Here is a 20,399-nt window from a genome sequence, read left to right on the forward strand (position 1 = left end):
CATCGCTTCAGGGAGGGCTGAGCATTTGCGAATCCCGGCTCCAGAGTGCGGGGAGCATCCAACCCCCCGGCGGCCGGCCGGGCAGCAGCCGCAGAACAGGACGAGGCTCTCTGGCTCCCCGGTATCCTCCCGCAGTCCGCGTTATCCCCGCCTCCCCCTGCCCGCCGGCTGTCCTGCCCCTCCGGCGCAACAGAGCGGAGAGAGCGGCAGCCCCGGGGGTGTGCTGGGAGCCGGGTATTGAGCTAGAGACCCTGTCCCTCTCCCAGCCGGGCAGGCATAGCCAGAGCCCTGGGTGAGTAGTGTAGGAGCTTCCTTGCTCCTCCAGACAGGCCGTTCAGGCCCCCTTCTCCACATCCTTTTCTTCTGCTGCTCTCACTTGTGTGCCTGGAAGGTGCAGGAGATATCTGTTCTCTGGTAGGTTAGTCAAGCTGGGATCCTTGCTTGGGGAGGGATTTTTGAAAGGCTTTGCTATCTGCACCTAAAAACAGCGTCATACTCCTAAGTTGCCTGTCTCAACTTGGAAATCTTCCCTTCTACACAAGCTTCCTTTTTTTAACCCCCTTCCTTAATGTTCCTTTTTTCCCTCTTTACAACCTTTCCAGCCTTGTGGAGTTGCCTCCATCACTTTCAGCTGCAAATTTAAATAGGTAACAAGAAGCCAATTTACGCTTTATAGTCATTGAAGGATATTATTAACAAGTGACTCTAAACATGTGTATGTTTTTCTTTTGTTCTCCCCTAGGCTGAACAGTCATGACAGCTGAAAAGACTATTCCTATAATTAATGGCAAGCCAGAAGATGCTTTAGACCCAGAAGCGTCAAGAACCAACCTTGTCCACAGCAATGATAAGAAAGTTCATGAAAGAGGTCATTGGAACAATAAGGTTGAATTTGTGCTTTCTGTGGCAGGGGAGATTATTGGCTTGGGAAATGTATGGAGATTCCCATATCTTTGCTACAAGAATGGAGGAGGTAAGATGGCATTATATGTTGATTTACAGTTCACCATAAACATATGAGAAATAAACAGTTAAGAAAGCTTTATGATGATTTCTTGCACTAGTTAAGTGACAGGTATTCAGGATTTCAGTGTATGTGTGGATTGGGAAACATTGTGCATCTGACAAGTAAGAAAAAAATCATTGTGTTTCTCTTTCCTTTCCCCCCCCATATAGTGTGTAGCTTACTTTCACAAGTTTCTTTTCTTTCTTTTTTTTCTTTTCCTCCTGTAAGATGTTTAATTTGGGACAAGCCGGTGTTCTGTTATAGTAGTACACTATGAGTTTTCTTTTGCATGTGAATACAGACCTAAGCATTCTTAAATGTCTGACACTGACAAGAAGGTAGCAGTTTATTTTTCACACAGTATACTTTGGAAAGGATGGGTAGTGTTTTTGATACTGCTACAGAGATTACTTTTTTCTTTGTTATATTAAGTTTTTAAGCTCAACCATACTTTTTTTTTCCTCTTACTACTTCCCAAATCATTACAGTGGGGTAGGGGAAGAGAAAGCAGCCTGTTACTCAAAGCAGTGAGCAAACCCTATCAAATTTAGAGTAAGAATGTTACTCAAGAGAGAAAAGAACAAACTTTATTTCTACAGAAGTACAGCATGTGGCATGTGTTTGTTATAGTTAAGTATAAACTATGTAAGATATGTTGCAGTTAAGAATAAGCAGGTCAGCTGTGACTTGCAAAATGAGGAAAGAAAAGTAATGAAACATTTAGCTTAGAATTCTGTGGACTGAATTCAACATTTTCCCCACTTAGGGCCTGATTCAGTCTTAGTGTAAGCAAATAAGCTGGGAGAAGAAGAATATGTCCAAAGGCTGATTTGTAAAGATTTGGCTTGTTTGTGAGCAGTCCTGTGCCAAGTGTCCTTCCCTTGTCCTTTCAAACCTAGAAACAGTTGTCTGAAATCAGGGGTTGTTTTGGCCCCTTCTGTCTGCCATTTCTATAAGGCTGATCCTACTGTGGAAAATATGTTTATGGTTTGCAGCTCCTTTCTTTATATAGCTGTACTTTTGCAAAGCTGAGATAAGAATTCACCTTTTTTCAGAAGGATGCTACCAAGTACTACTCCTAGTACATAAATATTAATACATTGGATATGATATGCAGAACAGTTTCTTGTTGGTTGTCAAAGTTTTCCCAGATAAATTTTGGCAGAAGAAAAGTTTGAAATGTCTCTTTTGATGCATAATGAAGATTTCCTTGTTCATATAGTAAGCTTTACATGCTAGCTTGTAAAAAATGTGATGCTATAATTTTTAGGGGTATAACATTAGGTAGAAAAAAACCTCGTGTTTTTGGGTGATTTGTATTCTTTAAGAAAAGAGTTAGTGTGTGGTATAGTTGGTCTTTTCCTGGCACCATGGGAATTTGCCGTTGACTTCAATTTTATTCCGTGAGAACTTAGTCTATGACCTCTGGCTATCACCTCTGTTTTTATAGATCTCTGGAATGCCCTGGAGGAATTAGAACAGATTTGAACTTGTTTGATGCATCAGATGTAAATACTGAAAACTGCTTAGTGTGTGATAAACGAAGACAATTTTAAGATACATGAGGTAGTTGTGAAATAACTTGATAGATAGAGAATGAATCCAGAAGCAGAAGTATGGAACTTCTGAAGTCTGGCCTTTGTTACTTCAAGTAAAAACAGGTGTAAGCATAAACTTCTGTACTTTTCATTTTTTCCTAGCAATATTTAGTGTGTGTTTTAAGGAAAATTAATTTATTTGCATGTTTAGAACTAGGTACTTATTGGAGTATGTTCTGTTTGCAAGCTGGGATAACCTGTTGTCCTGTGAATTTATGTTGTCTACCTGTTGTAGAACAGTGTTGGGAAAATTGTGTCAAAGCTAATACTGTGAGTTTCAACAAGTTGCCATGTTAAATTCACTATGACTGTGTTTATGGGTGGGTCAAGCTGATTTGCTACTGGCCAGCAGTTCAGTCAGCCTATGAAGATTTTGTTCAAACAGTTTTCACAGTGAATCATACAGAGAAACAATGTTTTAGAAGCAAAGATTCCATTCTTTGTGAAATCGACGTGTATTGCTTAAGCTGAGGTTCAACTATAGGCAAGTTGCCTGGTTGAGGCAAGAGACTACCCATGAAGAGATCTCTCTTGATGTACTGGGTCAGAAGAAAGAAACTGCAAGTCAAAAGAGATGCATTTAGTGTCTCAGCTTTCTAATTAATGAGCCTAAAGCATAAGAATTGTGGCAGGTTGTGGGTGTGAAGTCATGCTTTGTTTGTGGGGTTTTTTGGTTGTTTTTTAAAGATCATGAAGGGGGTATATATTTGCCTAGCAGTTGCAGAAATTTTCCTGAAGTGCATTTAGAAACATTTTGTTCAAAGTTACTATTCTGACAGAGATTAAGGTTCATTAATGATGAACTTGATCTCCAGGACTCCCATTGAGCGCGAAATGCAGCTACTGCTGGTGCTGTAAAGTACTGATCAACGTGTATGCGGTGTTGGACAGCACTGTAAATCACTTTTTCCTAGGAAAAACTGCATCCAGCAAAACTTTAGTGTGTTTGGGATAGCTTGTGTTGGTTCGAAATGGAGTGAATGGTGGGATGCTTACAACATTTAATGGGAGCTTTAAATGAAGTTAATTAGTGTTGTGGAATTATTTGATTATCAGCAAGTAGAGTGAGGCCTGGGTACAATACATTGTGTATCTTGTACTAATATTCATTGTCATAACTTTATTAGGCAGTTCATGTTTTGTGATCTTCCTACAACTTCAGATAAATTATCCAGTGCCATACTTTGCTGCACTGGTCTGCCTGGTTAAACCAGTACAGCTTTCTTGGGGTAAGCAAAAAATGCCAGAATAAGTTATTTTGTGCTTTCTCCGCAGTATTTATTTCCTTCTTTCCTTGTTTCAGTCTAAATTAATACAGCTGCTTGCTTTCTACCTCCTGTGTTGACTCATCAGAAAGTCTGAGTGCTTGAGGAATGAGGAAGACAATTCTTTATGCCTTATATGTTAATGGATTCCCTATGTAGTCAAAAGGCTGTATCTTCTTCCTAATTATTTAGGTACAACTCTAAATGGAATACCAAAAATCTGCATGATCATCAAGTGACTTTATGCCTAACATGTATCTTGTCTCTTGTTTTTTGCTTCTGCATCCTTCACAGCCACTTTAGGTGCCACACCTAATTACATGATCAGTCATTTTGAAGTACAATACCTCTGCTATGTGGTAATCAATAAGTGAAGATTTTGTTGCTGTTGTATGCAATGCTGCAGCTCTGAATTGTACTGTTCTTTACTTGTGCTGGAGTTTACTGACAGCATCTAACAAAATGTTGGTGCTTTCTTATTTTCATATAATTTCTCATTATTTCTAGCTAATAAAGCCAAGTTCTCCTTTCTTGTTCCTGTAAGTAGTTCTAAAGTCTATTTCATCTTTCCCTTTTTGTGACCTTTATCATCAGGCTTATCCAAATAACACATAAAGGATTTCTGGGATTTATATTCCATAACACTTTTTCATCCCTGCTTTCATGAGAAAATTAAGGAAGAGAAGGTAGTGTAGACTGACTTGGCAATAATCAAAGCAGAACTGTGTGGCTGAGCAAGACTGTGGTCTTTTCTGTGCTTGAGTCCCACATAAGCAGAATTTAGTCTATGCTGAGGAACTCTGGTCTTTTTTAGTTAATGTCATTAGCTTACAGGTTAACTTTTTATTTTTGTGGCCAGGAGTAAGCCCTTTTTGCACTTTCAGCATTGTGCCTGAGAGGTGGCTAATAGGTGATCCTTCCGTTAATAAGAAAATTAATTTCTCACTAAGCTATCAAGGAACTTTATCAATTATAATCAATACCCACTCAATGTTTGCTTGTAGGTGCTTTCCTCATCCCCTATGTGGTGTTTTTCATTTGCTGTGGAATACCAGTATTTTTCTTGGAAACGGCCTTGGGACAGTTTACTAGTGAAGGAGGCATTACATGCTGGAGGAAAGTTTGCCCTCTATTTGAAGGTAACGAAGAGTTCTGTGTTCTACTGGGAAAGAATGCATTAGTTTTGAAGGAAAATTAAAAAACTCAATCAATATTGGAGTTAAATTATATTCTTAAAGTGGTATCTGAAAAGTCTTAAGTTTTCTCTTGTGTCTCTTTTATTATTTTTTTTTCTTCTCCAGGTATTGGATATGCTACCCAAGTTATAGAGGCACATCTCAATGTATATTACATCATCATTTTAGCATGGGCTATCTTCTATTTGTTTAACTGCTTTACTACAGAGCTTCCTTGGGCTACCTGTGGGCATGAATGGAACACAGGTATGACCTCAGTAGAGATTGTTGCTATAGAAATACTTCTAAATAATTGATATATGAACATATCAGGAAGAAAACTATTCTGGTAGAAAGTCTTTGGGAATGGCCCAGTCACATCACACTACACCACAGAAAAGGAATTCTGGAGTGAAGATTTATTCGTACATTTTTGGTTTAGGTCACTGCATCAGCATTTGTTCCTGCAGAATATAATGGCAGATAGCAAAAGAAGCTTTAGACTTTGTTAATTCTGTAAGATATTCTGGCTAAATCTCAAGACTCTCATTTGCAATCATATCTATTCTTCCTGAATAAAGTAAGTGAATTCTGCTGAAGAGCTGATGACCTGATGACAGGTTACAGTCTTCTTCTTTCGCTCTGATGAAATCAGGAGGAATTTAAATGGAGAGGAAAATATTAAATGTGGAACTTTAGATTCACTGTTCACTCTGTTTAATGCCAGGTGTTGAGGGATAATGCTCATCAAGCTACTTCCGAAAATTCAGTCATGTAAATAATCCTCACTGCCTGCAAAGTAGTCTTACATGAAAGTTGAGGTGTGTATTCAGGTGGATTTGCAGTATAGGGTCCTGCATCTGCCTTCTCGTTGGTGTATTTTTTTTATCTCTAATGCTCCACTTACTGCATTTGAAGATCATGAACATGAAGATCTATAGGGAGGAATGCTTAACAATGCCCTAATTTCCATGTGCCTAAAGTTTTTGCCTTTATTCCCCATGCTACTGTCCAGTTTCAGATCACCTACCAGTCATATTGTCTTCGTGGTTTTTATTAACTGGTGGTTATAGTATTCTCTGAGCACACCCTAAACCTTCCTGCAGTCTTGCAGCTGAGATTATGTTAGGGAACCCACCTTGGGCCCAATAGATGTGAAAGGCTTCAGCAGCAATTCTGCAAAGCAGCCTAGAGAATCTATGCAAATACCAAGTGTCAACTCAGCAATGCCGAGCTGAGCTGCCTTGATGTCCTTTCTGTATATTAAAGATACTAATAAGCCCAAGTGACTTTTCACTTGCCATGTTAAGACAAAGTAGAAACTTATTGCTGGCAGTATTTCATAACCCAGTCATTGCCATTGAACCAGCAGTTGGAGTAGGAGTATGTTGCAGTTCCCAAGCAAATGCCTCAGTTTCTCAAAGCTTTTCTTCTGTCTCAGGTGTTATATTGGCCCTTGCCATTGCAACTGTGCCTTTGGAAAGCGTTGCAGGACAATGTAGCTTGTTTCATTGATGTTTTTCTGGGCTAGCCCTGTGATTTGGTGACCAAAATACAGTGTTGCAGAAGTAGCAGCTGTGACATTTCACTGTACCTAGAAGTCCTTTAACCACATGGGGAAAGTGTTATGGTGTGGTGGCTATGCAGGATGCATGAAGTAGAAGATGCACAAGAAGAAATGTACTTAAATGTCAATATAGCAAACTCTTTTTTTGTTCTTTTATAGAAAACTGTGTGGAATTTCAAAAACTCAATATGAGCAACTGCAGTCAAATTTCTTTACAAAATGCCACTTCTCCAGTGATGGAATTCTGGGAGTGAGTACACAAACTTTACATTTGATCAGACTATTCATTATCTTCCACTATTTTGATCATTTATACGTGGTTAGATACCTTGTAACCCTATAGCACTTAGTGCTGTGAGTTCAGCTGGAAATTTTCTCATACAGCCAAAGAAAGTCAGGATGAGAGTTTTTAACTCTTTTAGAGGATACACGGAAAGGAATTCCATATCCTGAAAGAACATAGAACAAAATGTGCCACTTGCTTGGGAGCTTGGCTCGTGCTGCTAGAGGAAAGAGCCTCAAACCCATACTAATGAGGAGGCAGACGTGAAAGAAAGGATGATTTTTAATATTTCTTATTTTCTTCCAGGGCATTTCTTTTCTTAAGAGTTTGAAAGGTGCTTCTTCGTTCTTGTTTGAGCTAGCTAATACTTTGGCTTCTGTACCTCATTTTTTTCAAAGACTATGTAAATGTTAGTTATTCAGCTATAGTAATGGGAGAGTTCCACTCTTGTGTTTCCTTGATTCTGATTTCTAGCTGGAGTAACAGAAAAGAATTATTTCTTTATGAAATATGGTCTGCTTTTGTGATGACATGTTTTTTTCTTACTATAAATATTTAATTAGTGCATGTGTAGTTGCATATTTGTTCCTTGCAGGGCACAGTGTGTGTTGAGACAGTCATAGAAATGGAATGTTACTTTTAATACTAGGCCATCTCACAGAGTGTGTTTCAAAAATCTGCGTTACTAATGTTTCTTGAGGGCCCATTCTAATTTCATTAATGTTATTATTAATATAGAGCCTTATTATGAGGCTATATGTTCAGAGCTCTGTTTTATGTTCAGGACAGCAACAGCTGCACTTTGGAAGGACCATAACTTAAAACACTGTCCTTGGACAGAGAACTCTACATTGACATATTTTTCTTGAATAATAGCTTATGCTGTTGTCTTTGCCTCTGAACCTCCCTGTCTTGCTACATCAGTTACCTTAGCCTTCATGGGTGGTAGTTATTGCTTCACTATATAATACTGTTCTATTTAAAAAGGAAAAAGCCCTAAGCCAAATGAAATCTGAGCAAGGCATGAAAATACATGTACTCTCTGGTTAAAATCGGAATTTTGTTTGCTCTTGAAATTTTCCATAATCTGAACACTTAACATGTAAAAATCTACCTACTCTTCCTACTTCCCAACTAATGTTTAGAAATGTACAAGACTTTCTGAAGTGGTGTCTCTTATCTCTCACTTAATCATTTTAACAAAAATATCTTCTAATCCTTTGGGTTAGCCAGAAATAAGATTTCATGTACTTAAATGAACCAATTATTTTCTCCACTACTAGCCTGATTTACTCGCTGTGTTTATTTGCCTTTCCAACAATATTCTGAAGTCAGCAATTGATGGTGACTGCAGTTATGCAGAGAAGTAGGCAACGAGCCATTGAATTATATAGAGGGCGCAGACTCAGTTTTGTATCCCGATGTTTTTAGAGTTTGGAGGGTTTTTATGTTAGCATTTATCTTGGAAGTGCCTAAATTCCCGTGTTAGTGTTACTTGGACACACACAGAGTTACAAGACTCTATAGCTAAACTTTCATTCAGGTTACAGTGGGTTTTAAATCATAGAATCCTGGAATGGTTTGGATGGGAAGGGACCCCAAAGATCATGTAGTTCCAACCCCCCTGCATGGGCAGGGACACTTCCCACTAAACCAGGTTGCTCCAAGCCCCATGCAACCTGCCCTTTAACACTTCCAGGGATGAGGCATCCATGACCTCCATGGGCAACCTGTGCCAGTTTGCCTACCTGATTTTGGCTGAGGTAGGGATGAATTATGAAACTGGAAGTGATAATCACATTTAGCCTTTTCTCTAACTTTTTTACAATCTTTTGTGCACTAAGTTAAAAATACTCCAAATCTTTTAAAATTAGGAAAAAAAAGAGAAGGTAAAAAAATAATTTGTTCTTTATTTTAAACTCTTTGTTATATTGTGGGCAAACTTAGTGAAATGCTGACAATTTACTAGCCAAAATAGCTTAATATAGTAAACTTTCTTTGTCCAAGCAAAACTGAAGCTGAATGGCTTTTCACCCTTGGAAAAAAAATACTTTCTTCCTGCTGGAAGATATTTGCCTTGTTAAAATTTAAGTAGGTATGATGTTGCATGGCTTCAAAATTTAAAATAGTCATGGCACCCTAGTTTAGAGGTGGAAGAATGAGCTTTATTAAAGATCAGGAGTGATTTGCATTAAAGTAACTAATTGGAATAAACAGAAGATAATATCTAAGACATAAGTCTTAAATGCATAGTAGAGATCTTTGTCTATAGATGTGCAGTGCAGATCAGAGAGCAGTTAATACATAGTAGATATATTACTAGTTAATCTGTCCAGCAAGTCATGTTATAGTGTACAGATGTTACCAGAAATGTTATTTCACTTAGTCAGAGGTCTTGTTCACATGAAGTTGCTTTACTCCTTTGTGAATTCCAGTGTAAGAAGCCATAAATTTATTGAAATACTGTTTTTGAACCGAATAGCGCAACTAAAGTTGATGGGATAGACTGCACAGAGCAGATGCTCATTGCTATTTTCAGAACTCAAGTGAATGGTGTTTGAGAATCTTAGTTGCTGCAGTAACCAATCACAGGACTGATTTAATTTGCATAGTGACCAGGTTCCTTACAATTAATTAAGTTGATGCCTGTGAAGGGAAGGGGAAGGCTCTAGTTTTCTTCTGAACAACCACCCCATTCAAACCCTTTACACTTTGCTCTCTGACATGTCAAGTCTGCAGTAGAAACTCCTCTAAGTCATGGCCACAAATTTGTTGTGTAAAGGGAAAAAAAGCTGGGAGTTTGTGGATATTTTAGTGTGTTCCCTTTTTTTTTTTTTGTCTGTTACCATCTATTCTTGAGATAATCTGTGAATTAGATTGATAATTTTTGTGACCAGTGATCATGTTTTCTTACTGGATGGGCTATCATTCTATGTAGAACTGAATTACTACATTTGTAAACTGTCAGGGTGATATTGCATCTTTCCTCTGATAATCGTATCACATTGCCACAGTCTTCTAGAGTATTCACAGTATCTTCAGATTCTTTTAAATTTAAAAAAAAAACCAAACAGACCACCAACAAAAAGAGATCAGTATCTGCACAAAAAAAACAAACAAACAGGTGACCACCAACAAAAAGAGATCAGTATCTGCACAAACGCATGTTCAGTAGTTCTGTGTGTTTATTTCAAGCCTGGTGTTCTCAGTGTACGAGTGAACGATGGTGAGGGATGTACAGGCTGTCATGTACCACACAGCAGCCTAGACTGTGTTACCTAAACGCCAGCAGAGGTCAGTAACAGGGGCACAAGTTGGATTTGTTTGTGTGTGGAGAAATGAATACACCAGGCCCAAAAAGATGTTTTTACTTCTGGCTTTGAAAACAGGTATTGTTCTTTCCCCCCCTCATTTAACTAGTACTAGTAGGTCTTTTCTGTCACCTAGACTGGAAAGCTCAGCCCTTATTTATTTGTGACTAGAAGCAAATCCAAATCGTCCATTTGTTTGAGGATTGCAAATAAAGACTTCAGCCTCTCTGCTGAAATATTTCTAGCTTTTATTGCTTCTGTGGTCTTGTCTACTAGTAAAGCTATTGCTGAAGTCACAAAGCAGCTCATCCAAGTACAGTGATCACTGAGAGGATACTTTGCAGTGCTATGAAGCTTTTCTGGCCTGCAGACTAGTAGCCACCCTTCCTCAGGTCTGTACAGAGGTTACAGTTTCCTGGCTACCCTAGCAGGTATGGACTTGCTTCCTCTGATAACACAACATTCTCTTCCAGCTTTGATACCTGGGTCACACAGAGGATGAAAGCCTCTTTATTGTCATGGATGGCTGGTTTGTTTGTTAAAAAAAAATAAAAAAATAAAAAAAAAAATGAGAAAGTTAAGACTTTAGAGGTAAGTACTGTAGTAAGTCCTGATTGCAGTTTTTGTTTTGGTACACTCAAGAATCTCATTATACATGCAAGGACCTCAAAAACTTAAAATGTATTTGTGAGCCTGTAATTCATAGCTGTAGCTGTGTATCTGCAAACTTGCTGAGAGTGCACTCGATCCTGCTGTCTCTATCATTGATGAAGGTATCAAAGATTACTGGTCCTGATCCTTATCCCTGAGAGACACCACTTGTCATCAATTTCCATCTTGCCATTGAGCCATTGACCACTCCCTTCTGGATGTGACTATCCAGTGAATTCCTGATCACCAAACAGTCCACTCGTCAAATCCATGTATCTCCAATTTAGAGAGAAGGATGTTGTGGGAGACCATGTCAGGGGCCTGACAGAAGTCCAGATAGATGACATCTGTGGCGCTTCACTTGTCCACTGTTGTTGACACTTCATCATAGAAGGCCACCAGGTTGGTCAGACAAGACTTGCCCTTGGTGAAGCCATTCTAGCTGTCTCAAATTGCCTCCCTGTCACCCCTGTGCCTAAGCATAGCTTCTAGGAGTATCTGTTCCATGATCTTCCCAGACACAGAGGTGAGGCTGTCAGGTCAGCAGTTCCCAAGGTCCTGCTTTCTACCCTTTTTAGAAATGGGTGCAATCTTTCCCTTTTTCCAGTCACCAGGGACTTCATCTGACTGCCATGACTTTTCAAATATCATGGAGAATGGCTAGGCAACTACATCTGCCAGTTCCCTCAGGACTCTGGGATGCATCTTGTCAGGCCCCATAGACTTTTATATATATTCAGATTCCTCGGGTGGTCACAAATCTGATCTTCCCTTATGGTGGAAGAGACTTTGATTCCCAGTCCCTGCTTTGCTGTCCATCCACTTGAGAGGTGTCGGAAGAGAGGTCGTCAGTGAAAACTGAGGCAGAGAAGTTATTGAATACCTCAGCCATCTCCTCATCCTAATTGGATAGCTTGATTAAGGGTTTCCTAAGAAAAAAATAGCAACCAGAATTTCAAGGTACAGTACAGTGGCATTTTTCATGTCCAGAATTTCAACAGGTTGTAGTGATGGCTGCAGTAATACTAGAGGTGTTGATCGTTTCGGATATGTTAAAGCAACCCCATGATGGCTGAGGCTGTGTTTATAGCCTGGCAAGGTGACTAGAGAGGAAAAAGTACTCCGCTCCGTTGTTCTGTGTGCTTTCCTAGGAGAGGAAATTGTCTGGCAGGTAGAGGGGGCAGCAACTCTGTCTGTGTGCTCTTTTGGCTGCTACTTGAGTCTGTCACCATGGTCAGGAATTTGAGCTTTCTAGTGCCTGGGAAGGGAGCTGGACAGACAGAGGACCCATGGTTTTGTGGTTGATTCCACCTCAATAGTTTTTTATTGGCTGTATAACAACAACTTAGTCCTCTGTTAAAGGAGGTCTAGTTGTTGGCTTGTCATTCTTTGGAGGGGGTGACACATCCTTAGCATTTCCAAGTCAAGCCTAGTGGGAAAAAACATTTTTTTTGTCTTGGGAAAATAAAAGGGGCTATTCTCAGCGAAAAGGAAAAGGCACAAACTCTTTCCTTGAAAAGTCAAAAAGAGTTTTTCCTGTTTCATTCATGCTGCAAATGACTGCAAGAGTCACATTGTGGTTAATCCTACTTCCCTATGAAAAGTCATTAGCAAGTTGGGCCTGATCCTGCAGTGCTCAGTACCCAGAGATCTTCAGCACCTCTCAGAACTAGGTCCTTTGTGCATGTCTTGTAGAACACCAAGTTGTGCCAGACTTGCTTGTTTCTGTTCAGTTCATAAGAGGCCATGTGAAAATTGTTTTGTTGTTGGGAGTAACATGAGCTTTTCATCTGGTTTTGCCTCAAAACCACTAACTTAACCTGACTTCAGTTAAAATAAATAAATGGGGTAGGTGTCAAAATGTTGATTTCTTAATCTTGAGGGATACATGTTACCCAAAACAAAGCAGATTAACCTCAGGGTTTTGTTTTTTTTACCTTGTACATAACATTCTTCCCTATGGAGAAAAAAATGACCCTAAAAGTTGCAAAAAGTGAAGTATTCAGGTATAAGGAAATGCCAGAGGTAAAGTTGTGCAGCTTTAAGTTCATATCGTCTATTAGTGTGATCATCTTTAGATGAAGAACTGCCTCATATTTCTTCAATAGATCTGCTTTGTTCTTGCTAGAGGATACATAAAGAGCAAACAGTGCACAGGTATTTAATATTTTGTTCTTCTCTTGGTTCATTTTGTTATGTTTTATATTCTCATTATAGTTGGATTCCTGCTCTGCTGACAAAGTTATTAGTTTAATCAAGGCTTCCTAGGGTGCTCATGGTGTCAATGGCTTTGCAATCATAGTTTTCTTGATTATTTACCTGTTCATTTAGCTTCACAAAATCTCAGTAAAGTCAAATTATTCCATTTTGCAGAAGGAGATCTGAGCTATTGCAGGAGTAGAGGTGCTAAAAATGAGAGGCACGTACTTTTTACCTACTATTTAGCATTATGGCTCACAAATTTTGTTTCAGTTAGGAAACAGAAAGTGTCTGCATGCCAGTTTTGTCCAAAGATTAAAAAAATATATATATAACTGAAGAGGACGTACCACTTGTTTGAAACAAGTAATTAGAAGTGTCCCTTCATTAGATTTGGCTAGCAAGAAACTGAATACATATACTCCACTTTCTTGAATGTCATCCATATGGGGTGGGAATTTCACCACCTTCTTTTGGACTTGTTCTACTTTGTGTAAAAGTTAACTAAGCATGCAGTATAGACTGGCATCCTAACATTGCTTCTCATGTGGCTGCCTTGGTTTACAGGATCATTCTCACATTGCCTCAGTACTTGAGATGGTTTGGATTGAAAAGGATACTTGAGGACAAAAAGGTTTGAGTAGGCTATTCTGATACTTCATAGGCTGCTAGTTAATCATCCACTTCCAGCTTTATGCCAGTGAAGATTTAATTGTCTATACACAGTACTAACAAGAAAGTGCAAGCTTTTATGAATCCAGCTACTGCACAACAGCAGGAAGCTTGATAGCTGGAGAGTTCTCTTGGCAGAAAACTCCACAGGCTTTAGGGTAGAGGAGGACTATGAATGTAGGTTTCCAGCATGATGAGTGTTTTGGTTGTTCACTCCCTGTCCTAGCCTCTTCTCTCTAATTATGCAGATCAGCTCTTCATTCCACATGTTTCTAACATTAGTTCTGGATGCTTTGGAAGATATGTCAGGAGGGAACCTAAGTGCTTCTGGGATGTTGATGGGATATTCAGTTCTTTACTCAGTTAATTTCTTCCTCCCTTGTCCATAGCTTAGTGCCTGCCTAGCATCCCCACCACAACTCCCCAGTTTAGTATCCTTCCCTAGGATTACATCCAATCCTACCATTTCCACATAAGCTTCCCACAGCTGTTTCTTCTTTGTATTGTTATTCATCCTAGTCTCTTTTCTCGAGCAGTTCAAATTGTCCTGTGACTTGTCTTCACATCATGTGTATTACTACTGCTTTCCACCTCCAGCTACCTGGTCCCAGTCATTTTATCTAACCAGTTGTTCAGTCCCCAGGCTTGCTTCTGGTTTTATGATGGCTGCTCACTGGTGTTCTCTCAAATCCCTAAACATTTTTCATATGCTCCCTAGAGTGACATTGGCCAGAAATCACTGTTCCTCATCCCCCTCCTTACTTCTCTTTCTCTCCCTGTGCCTGCCTTCTGCTGTGACAGCCTGTCCTCTGTGTTCAAATAGTCTCAGGCCAATTCATCTTCAAGTCTCCAAAGCTCTCAGTCCTCCAGGTGTTTTGTTTTCCTTCCTGATGTTGTGCAAATTGTGCAAAGTTAGCAAATATGCAGTGTAAGAACATTTTGATGGAGGCATGCAGGAAGATTTTTATTTGTATCCTGATGAAGCCTTTTGACAATGTGTGTTTTTCTTCTTTTTTCTTCATTGATAAGGTTGTCAGGTTATTGCAATAAATACTGTTTGGGTTTTGGATGCAGCCAAAAGTTGCCGTTAATATTTTTAAAGCTAATTATTGCAAAAAAAAAAAAAAAAAAATGTTTAATCAGTGGGAGACTGAATAGAAGTATTTTTTCCTGAAAGTAAGATTTCATAATGGAAAATTTTACTCCTAATAAAAATGGTGGTATTAGGAGATGCACTTTTACAATTTGGAAAGGTATCTTTAAAATGTTACAAGCTCCTCTTCCATATCTGTAGGTACTTAAGGTAATAATAAAGTTTTCTTTGTTTGTAAACATGCCATGAACAAATTGTCTTTTTCCTAGTTATTCAGAATGATACCATTATTTCAGTTACAGTTCAGATATAATTCATAAAACATTGATTTCACTGTTTACTACTTAGAATGTCTTAGGGGAATTTGTAGCATTTATTTGGTTGCTATGACAAGATATGGGAAAGCTTTTTGCCTGCTTATGGTGCAAAAACAGAAATTATGGTTTTGTAGTGAAGGTCATACATGAGCTATTTAAAATATTCCTGAATTGCATAACTGTAGAAGTTCTAGCAGTAGTGTTCTTACCTCCTAATAGTTGGAAAACACGCAAAGAGATCTTAAAAACTGTGACCGATAGAAGCTGCCAGCTCAGCTATCCAGTTTTGCTAATTTTATTTATTTATTTAAAACAGTAACATTAAGGACATATTATTGTTGTTAATGTAGGAGTGTATGTTTAACATGCGTACACCTACCTAGGATCTTTCTGATGTTGTAGTGAAAGACCATTTGAGAGAAGCACAGTTTGCTTGCATGGAAGTTTTAATAAGTAATAAATGTGAAAGGTCTAAAATAGCAAAGCAAGCTTGACCAAATCAGTCAATTGCAGAACATGCCAAAATAGCTAGGCATGTTTGTTCTGGCTTTGCTAGGTTTTTAATTGGTTTATCACGGGGTTTGGTTTCTTTTTTTTTATTATTATTATTACCTTCTGTTTCTTATATAAGAGAAGACCTCTACTGAAAGGCCTCATTTCCATTATATCTGGCTTTGTGCAAATACGGAAGTGATCTTATCTCCTCCTTTTAAGAGTTATTATGTATAGCCTCCTATGTTGTATCTAAGCAAACTTTTACATCTTCTGAAAAACTAAAAGCAAGATACAGCTGGTACAACTGCTGCCTGAAACCAGCAAGTCCACTCCAGTAGCTCCCCTAAAGAAGAAAGGTGTCTTGTACAGGGCAAGTTGAAAAGTTAGATTCATGTTTTCCAAGGTTGCCCGCCCGAATAAGTATTTTAGATCTGCAAACAAACAGCATGACATTTTCCAATACCTTTTAAATCCTTTAGATATGCCTGTGGCTTTGTAATTAATAGACTATCATTTTCAATGGTCCACGAAGGTGTCTATTGGATTTGCTCACTGTCTTGAAATTGAGAATCTTAAAGACTTTGCTGTAAGGGATTTTAGAGATGTCCAAGTAACTCTGAAAACAATTTTAAACAGTCCCATTTATCTTCTTCTTGGCTATCTCAGCATGAGTACGGTGTAAAGCAAATAGTTCCATGCAATTAAACAAGCCTGTATCTAGATTGATTAGGGAACTGACAAGACCGTCCTTTTGAAGGATATGTCTTCTTACCTTCTTCCATATGTAAAAAAAAATAAATAAACATATATATGTAGTACCAAGTACTGAGAATTTTACAAAGTAACTAGCCTTTTGGTTTCATAGAGTCCCTTTTCCACCTTAGAGCAATGCAGTCCAGATGCATGGATCTGCCTCTCTTCCAAACTAGACAACAATTAGCGCCGATTAAACAGCCACAGGGAAATGCCACAACACCCTGCAAGATTGTTCAATACAGGAAGGCTTCTCTGCTGTTCAGCAGAGCTTAGTGTTTTCATAGAAGGAAAAGAGCAGCTTGACTTCCAGAGAGAACCTTTTAAAGCTGCTAACAGTCACAAGAGGTAAAGAAGACCTGACTGGAGCAAGAGCTCTCAGCACAGTTGCCTAGCAAGGCTGTGGGGTCAAGTGAGCCTTAGCATTTGGTTTGTAAGCTTTTCTATCAGGTAGTGTGAAAGCTGCAGTGATTCAGGCAGGAGAGAACAAAATGCTGCTGGTGGGAAAACAACTCAAAACAGTGTTTTAAAGACATTGCTATAGTTCTGTGGTTGGCCACACTCTCAAATAAATAACATGTCACAGACACATTAGATAAGGAGTGATTTCTGATCTCTGAGACAAAAAGAATGTGCCTTGTAACTTTTTTGTGTGTCTGTGGTAAACATCTCCGCCTTCCAGTCTGTCTGGAAGCACTGCAATCATAATGGAGGCTGATTTCATGACTGCTAACTAGTTGAATACACATCTGGTAGTGCAGCAGTCCACAGTCTACATGCAGATACTTACCAGAACCTTAGATGCTGGTAGCTCTTGGGCCTACCAGTTCAGGCATCTACAGAGGATTCTGGTGAATGGAATCTAAATCCCTCCTTTTTCAGAATTCACATAATAGCGGGTCATATTTCTGTATGTAAGAGACTATATACTTGCACATGATACTTCAATGTATTTTGGTATGAAATACTCGAACCGATACATTTTCAGAAAAAGAATATTAACTGCAATGAGAGAAAGAAATACGAGAGTCCAAAAAACCATGTATTTAGATAGAAACTTACTCATTTTAAGACAGGAACAGAAGATGTCTGAAAGATACTGGTACTTTTCTACTGAACCGATGGGGAACCAGCACTGGTTGTGCTTTTTTGTACAAGGAGCTCAGAAACAAGGTTCACAAGGTAAACATGGACTGGGTCTGAAAAATCTGCAGGCATGGAAGGAGCATACCAGAACATATATCATGAAAGGTTACTGGACAATAGCACCAGTGCTGCTTAGTGGCTTCATTTTCTTTCCCTTTCCATTCCCAGAGAATACTCTAAGGTCAGAGTCTGGCCCAGAGTAAAAAGGAACATTGCCACCTATGTTCCTGTCTGAACAGATGCAGATGGAGAAATGACCTCAAGAGGCTGCCTCTTCTGTTTGAGTGGTTGTTGTTGGTTGGTTGGTTTGGTTTTGGTTTGTTTCGCTTTGTTTTGGTTTGTTTTGGTTTTTTTTTAAAGAAAAGTTTCTTGGAAACTGTTCCAAATCTGAGAGGGAACATGAAGGGACCTTCCTCAGATAGATTGAATCTGTTCTTCAGCATTTCAAATCATGAAATAATGCAGTAAGTGCTCCCAGTACATTCCTTTCAACAATGTGTTGGCATCAGTTAATCCCCGTTCTATTCAAGAGCTTGGTACAGCTCCACACATTGGAACACTTCAGTAAAGACCCTCTTTCCCAGGAAAATGCATTGTTCTCCCCGCCAATAATGTAGTGTCATAAGCCTTCGAAGTGTCAGTTTTCAAATTTAGATGGAAAGGTTACTTTTAACCAATGAGTAGTCAGAAGTAGCTTTTTCTCCTAATATGCTCCTCTATAGTAATTCCAGCAATGGAGAGGCCCTTCTTCCTGTCAGATGTACTGAACTACTAAATTGAAGGGCGGTTTAGTACTTTCTTTAAAAAAGTAAAAGCATTTTCAGCAAGTATATAATTCTTTCTGAAATAACTTCTTCATGGGATTTTATCTTCCTGAATTTTGCTGGTTCGTATATGTGCAATGATGTTAATGAACAGAACAGAGGTAACCATTAGCAACAGTATGTTCCTGGAATGTAGGTAGCAAAAGGTCATAGTATTCTGTCTAGTTTCTTGCTAAGAATATTATTTTATGGGAACTTAAAGTGCGCTGAAATTTTTTCATGGCTCTGTTATCTCCTTCCCAGCTGTCCATGTTGATTTGTTTTTATCCACACTTTTATTCAATATAACCTGTAAGCTCACAATATGTAGTACTATAAGCTGTAACCAGAATAAATCCATACTGCAGTAACAATGTAATGATTCAGTTCAGTCTAGCTGTAAATACTCTTGTGACCAAACATGGGCATTTCTGACAGCTAATGGAAAACATGAGGAATGTCACCCTTCAGATATCTGTCCTGTTGTTCCACTTAAATTTTTCTCTCATAGAATCATAGAATGGTTTGGGTTGGAAGGGACTTCATATATCATCTAGATCAAACACCCTGCATGGACAGGGACACCTCCCACTAGACCAGGTTGCTAGTCTGCCCTTGAACACTTCCAGGGTTGGGGCTTCCACAACTTCCTGGGGCAGTCTGTTCCAGTTTACTCATTAGATTCTTGTTACTTTTAACATTTGTTTTTTGGTTTATGTATGGGAAAATAAGTTTAAAAAATTCATTCGTCAATAGCATTTGATCAAGCTATATATGTGTGACTAGAGGCAGGGAAACCAAACATCATGTGTCTTTGGGTGTGACACATTGCAAATCTATTCTGGTTTAAATTAAGTTTTTAGTTTACGAGCAAAATATTCTGTATAGAATTAACAGTTTGCTACTACTGAATTAAAAAACCTTACTCTGGTTAGAGTTAACTTTGCATTTCAAATTAACCCTAATGCCAAAGGACCTTCTTTCCCTCAATATTCCATTCAAGATGCTCAAATGCCACCAGTGCCCTGGCTTCTTTCCCAGGCCATTGGCTGGTTCAGTAAACTGAACTGCTGCGTATTTTTAAACAACAAAACAAAAAGCCCAAACAACAACAACAACAAAACCCAAATTCAATACCTACAATAAATCTTTTCAAACTCTCATCAATTTCTATTTTCAATAAGGTCCAAAAATAGCTAACAATTTGTATCTTTGGGTCTCTGTGGAAGACAAATCTTTTTTATAGCAAATGTTTCATAGTCTTATGTTGTTGGCAGCAAACTTGGTATATTCAAAGTTACTCTGCTTGAAGCAGCTTGTAATAAGCAGTGCTCTTATCTTCTGTTGTGCTTAAAAACGTTACCTATGGCTACCTCCAGTTTGTTGTACTGGCAGCTGCAGTGGTTCTCTAGCTTCTAGGCTTTTTTGTCTATCAGGATTGTTGTTACTTTTAAAAAATTCTTTAAATGTATGATGATTTATGGAAGTTTTAATTTGTTAAGAAAATATTTGATAACTTCCCTGAACCCAGTATCTCTTCTGACTGATGTAGATGGTTCACAGTATTTTTTTGGAAGGTAAGTCTGTTCAGGCCTTAGGCCTGTGGGGGTACTGAATTCTAGTTATAAGGTTTCAAGACATTCCAATGAAATATTTATGAAATAGATGCTTATTTATAGTATACCTGGCACATAGTAGCACCTTTGCTAAGTCATATGGCTACTGACATTCTCATACGTCTTTGAATATCTATAGTGGACAATTGAGAAGTTTTATCACAAAGAAATGTCTTGAACTCCTCCTTTAACTTAGGTTGCTGGTTCTTGATAATTCAGTTAATATAAAACAGGCTTGTCAGTTACCTCCAGTGCCTTCCTAGAGATTGTTGGACTTCCGTAGTTATCTAACTGGGGCACTCTGTGCTCAGAAAATTACTGGTTTTCCTTTTTATTTTTAGTATCACCTGATTTGTAGATTGTGTTGAGATCCCATTGCCATATTTTACAAGACCACGTAGTTTATACCAGGAGATGCTTCAGGTGACAGCAGGGCCCTCTTTTACAGA

At 38.7% G+C, this 20,399-nt stretch overlaps 1 protein-coding gene across 1 annotated transcript in view; it reads left to right on the plus strand.

Annotated features, from left to right (window-relative positions):
- The first annotated feature begins 753 nt into the window (after positions 1–753).
- Positions 754–20,399, plus strand: part of SLC6A11 (solute carrier family 6 (neurotransmitter transporter), member 11) — a 97,466-nt gene continuing 77,820 nt past the window's right edge. The window contains exons 1-4 of the mRNA XM_010008836.1: positions 754–973; positions 4,874–5,008; positions 5,171–5,311; positions 6,771–6,861. Coding sequence (XP_010007138.1) covers positions 754–973; positions 4,874–5,008; positions 5,171–5,311; positions 6,771–6,861 — 587 coding nt within the window. The remainder of the gene's footprint in view (positions 974–4,873; positions 5,009–5,170; positions 5,312–6,770; positions 6,862–20,399) is intronic.

The sequence above is a fragment of the Chaetura pelagica genome, unplaced genomic scaffold, assembly GCF_000747805.2.
Source record: "Chaetura pelagica isolate M959 unplaced genomic scaffold, ChaPel_1.0 scaffold52, whole genome shotgun sequence".
Classification (NCBI taxonomy): Eukaryota; Metazoa; Chordata; class Aves; order Apodiformes; family Apodidae; genus Chaetura; species Chaetura pelagica.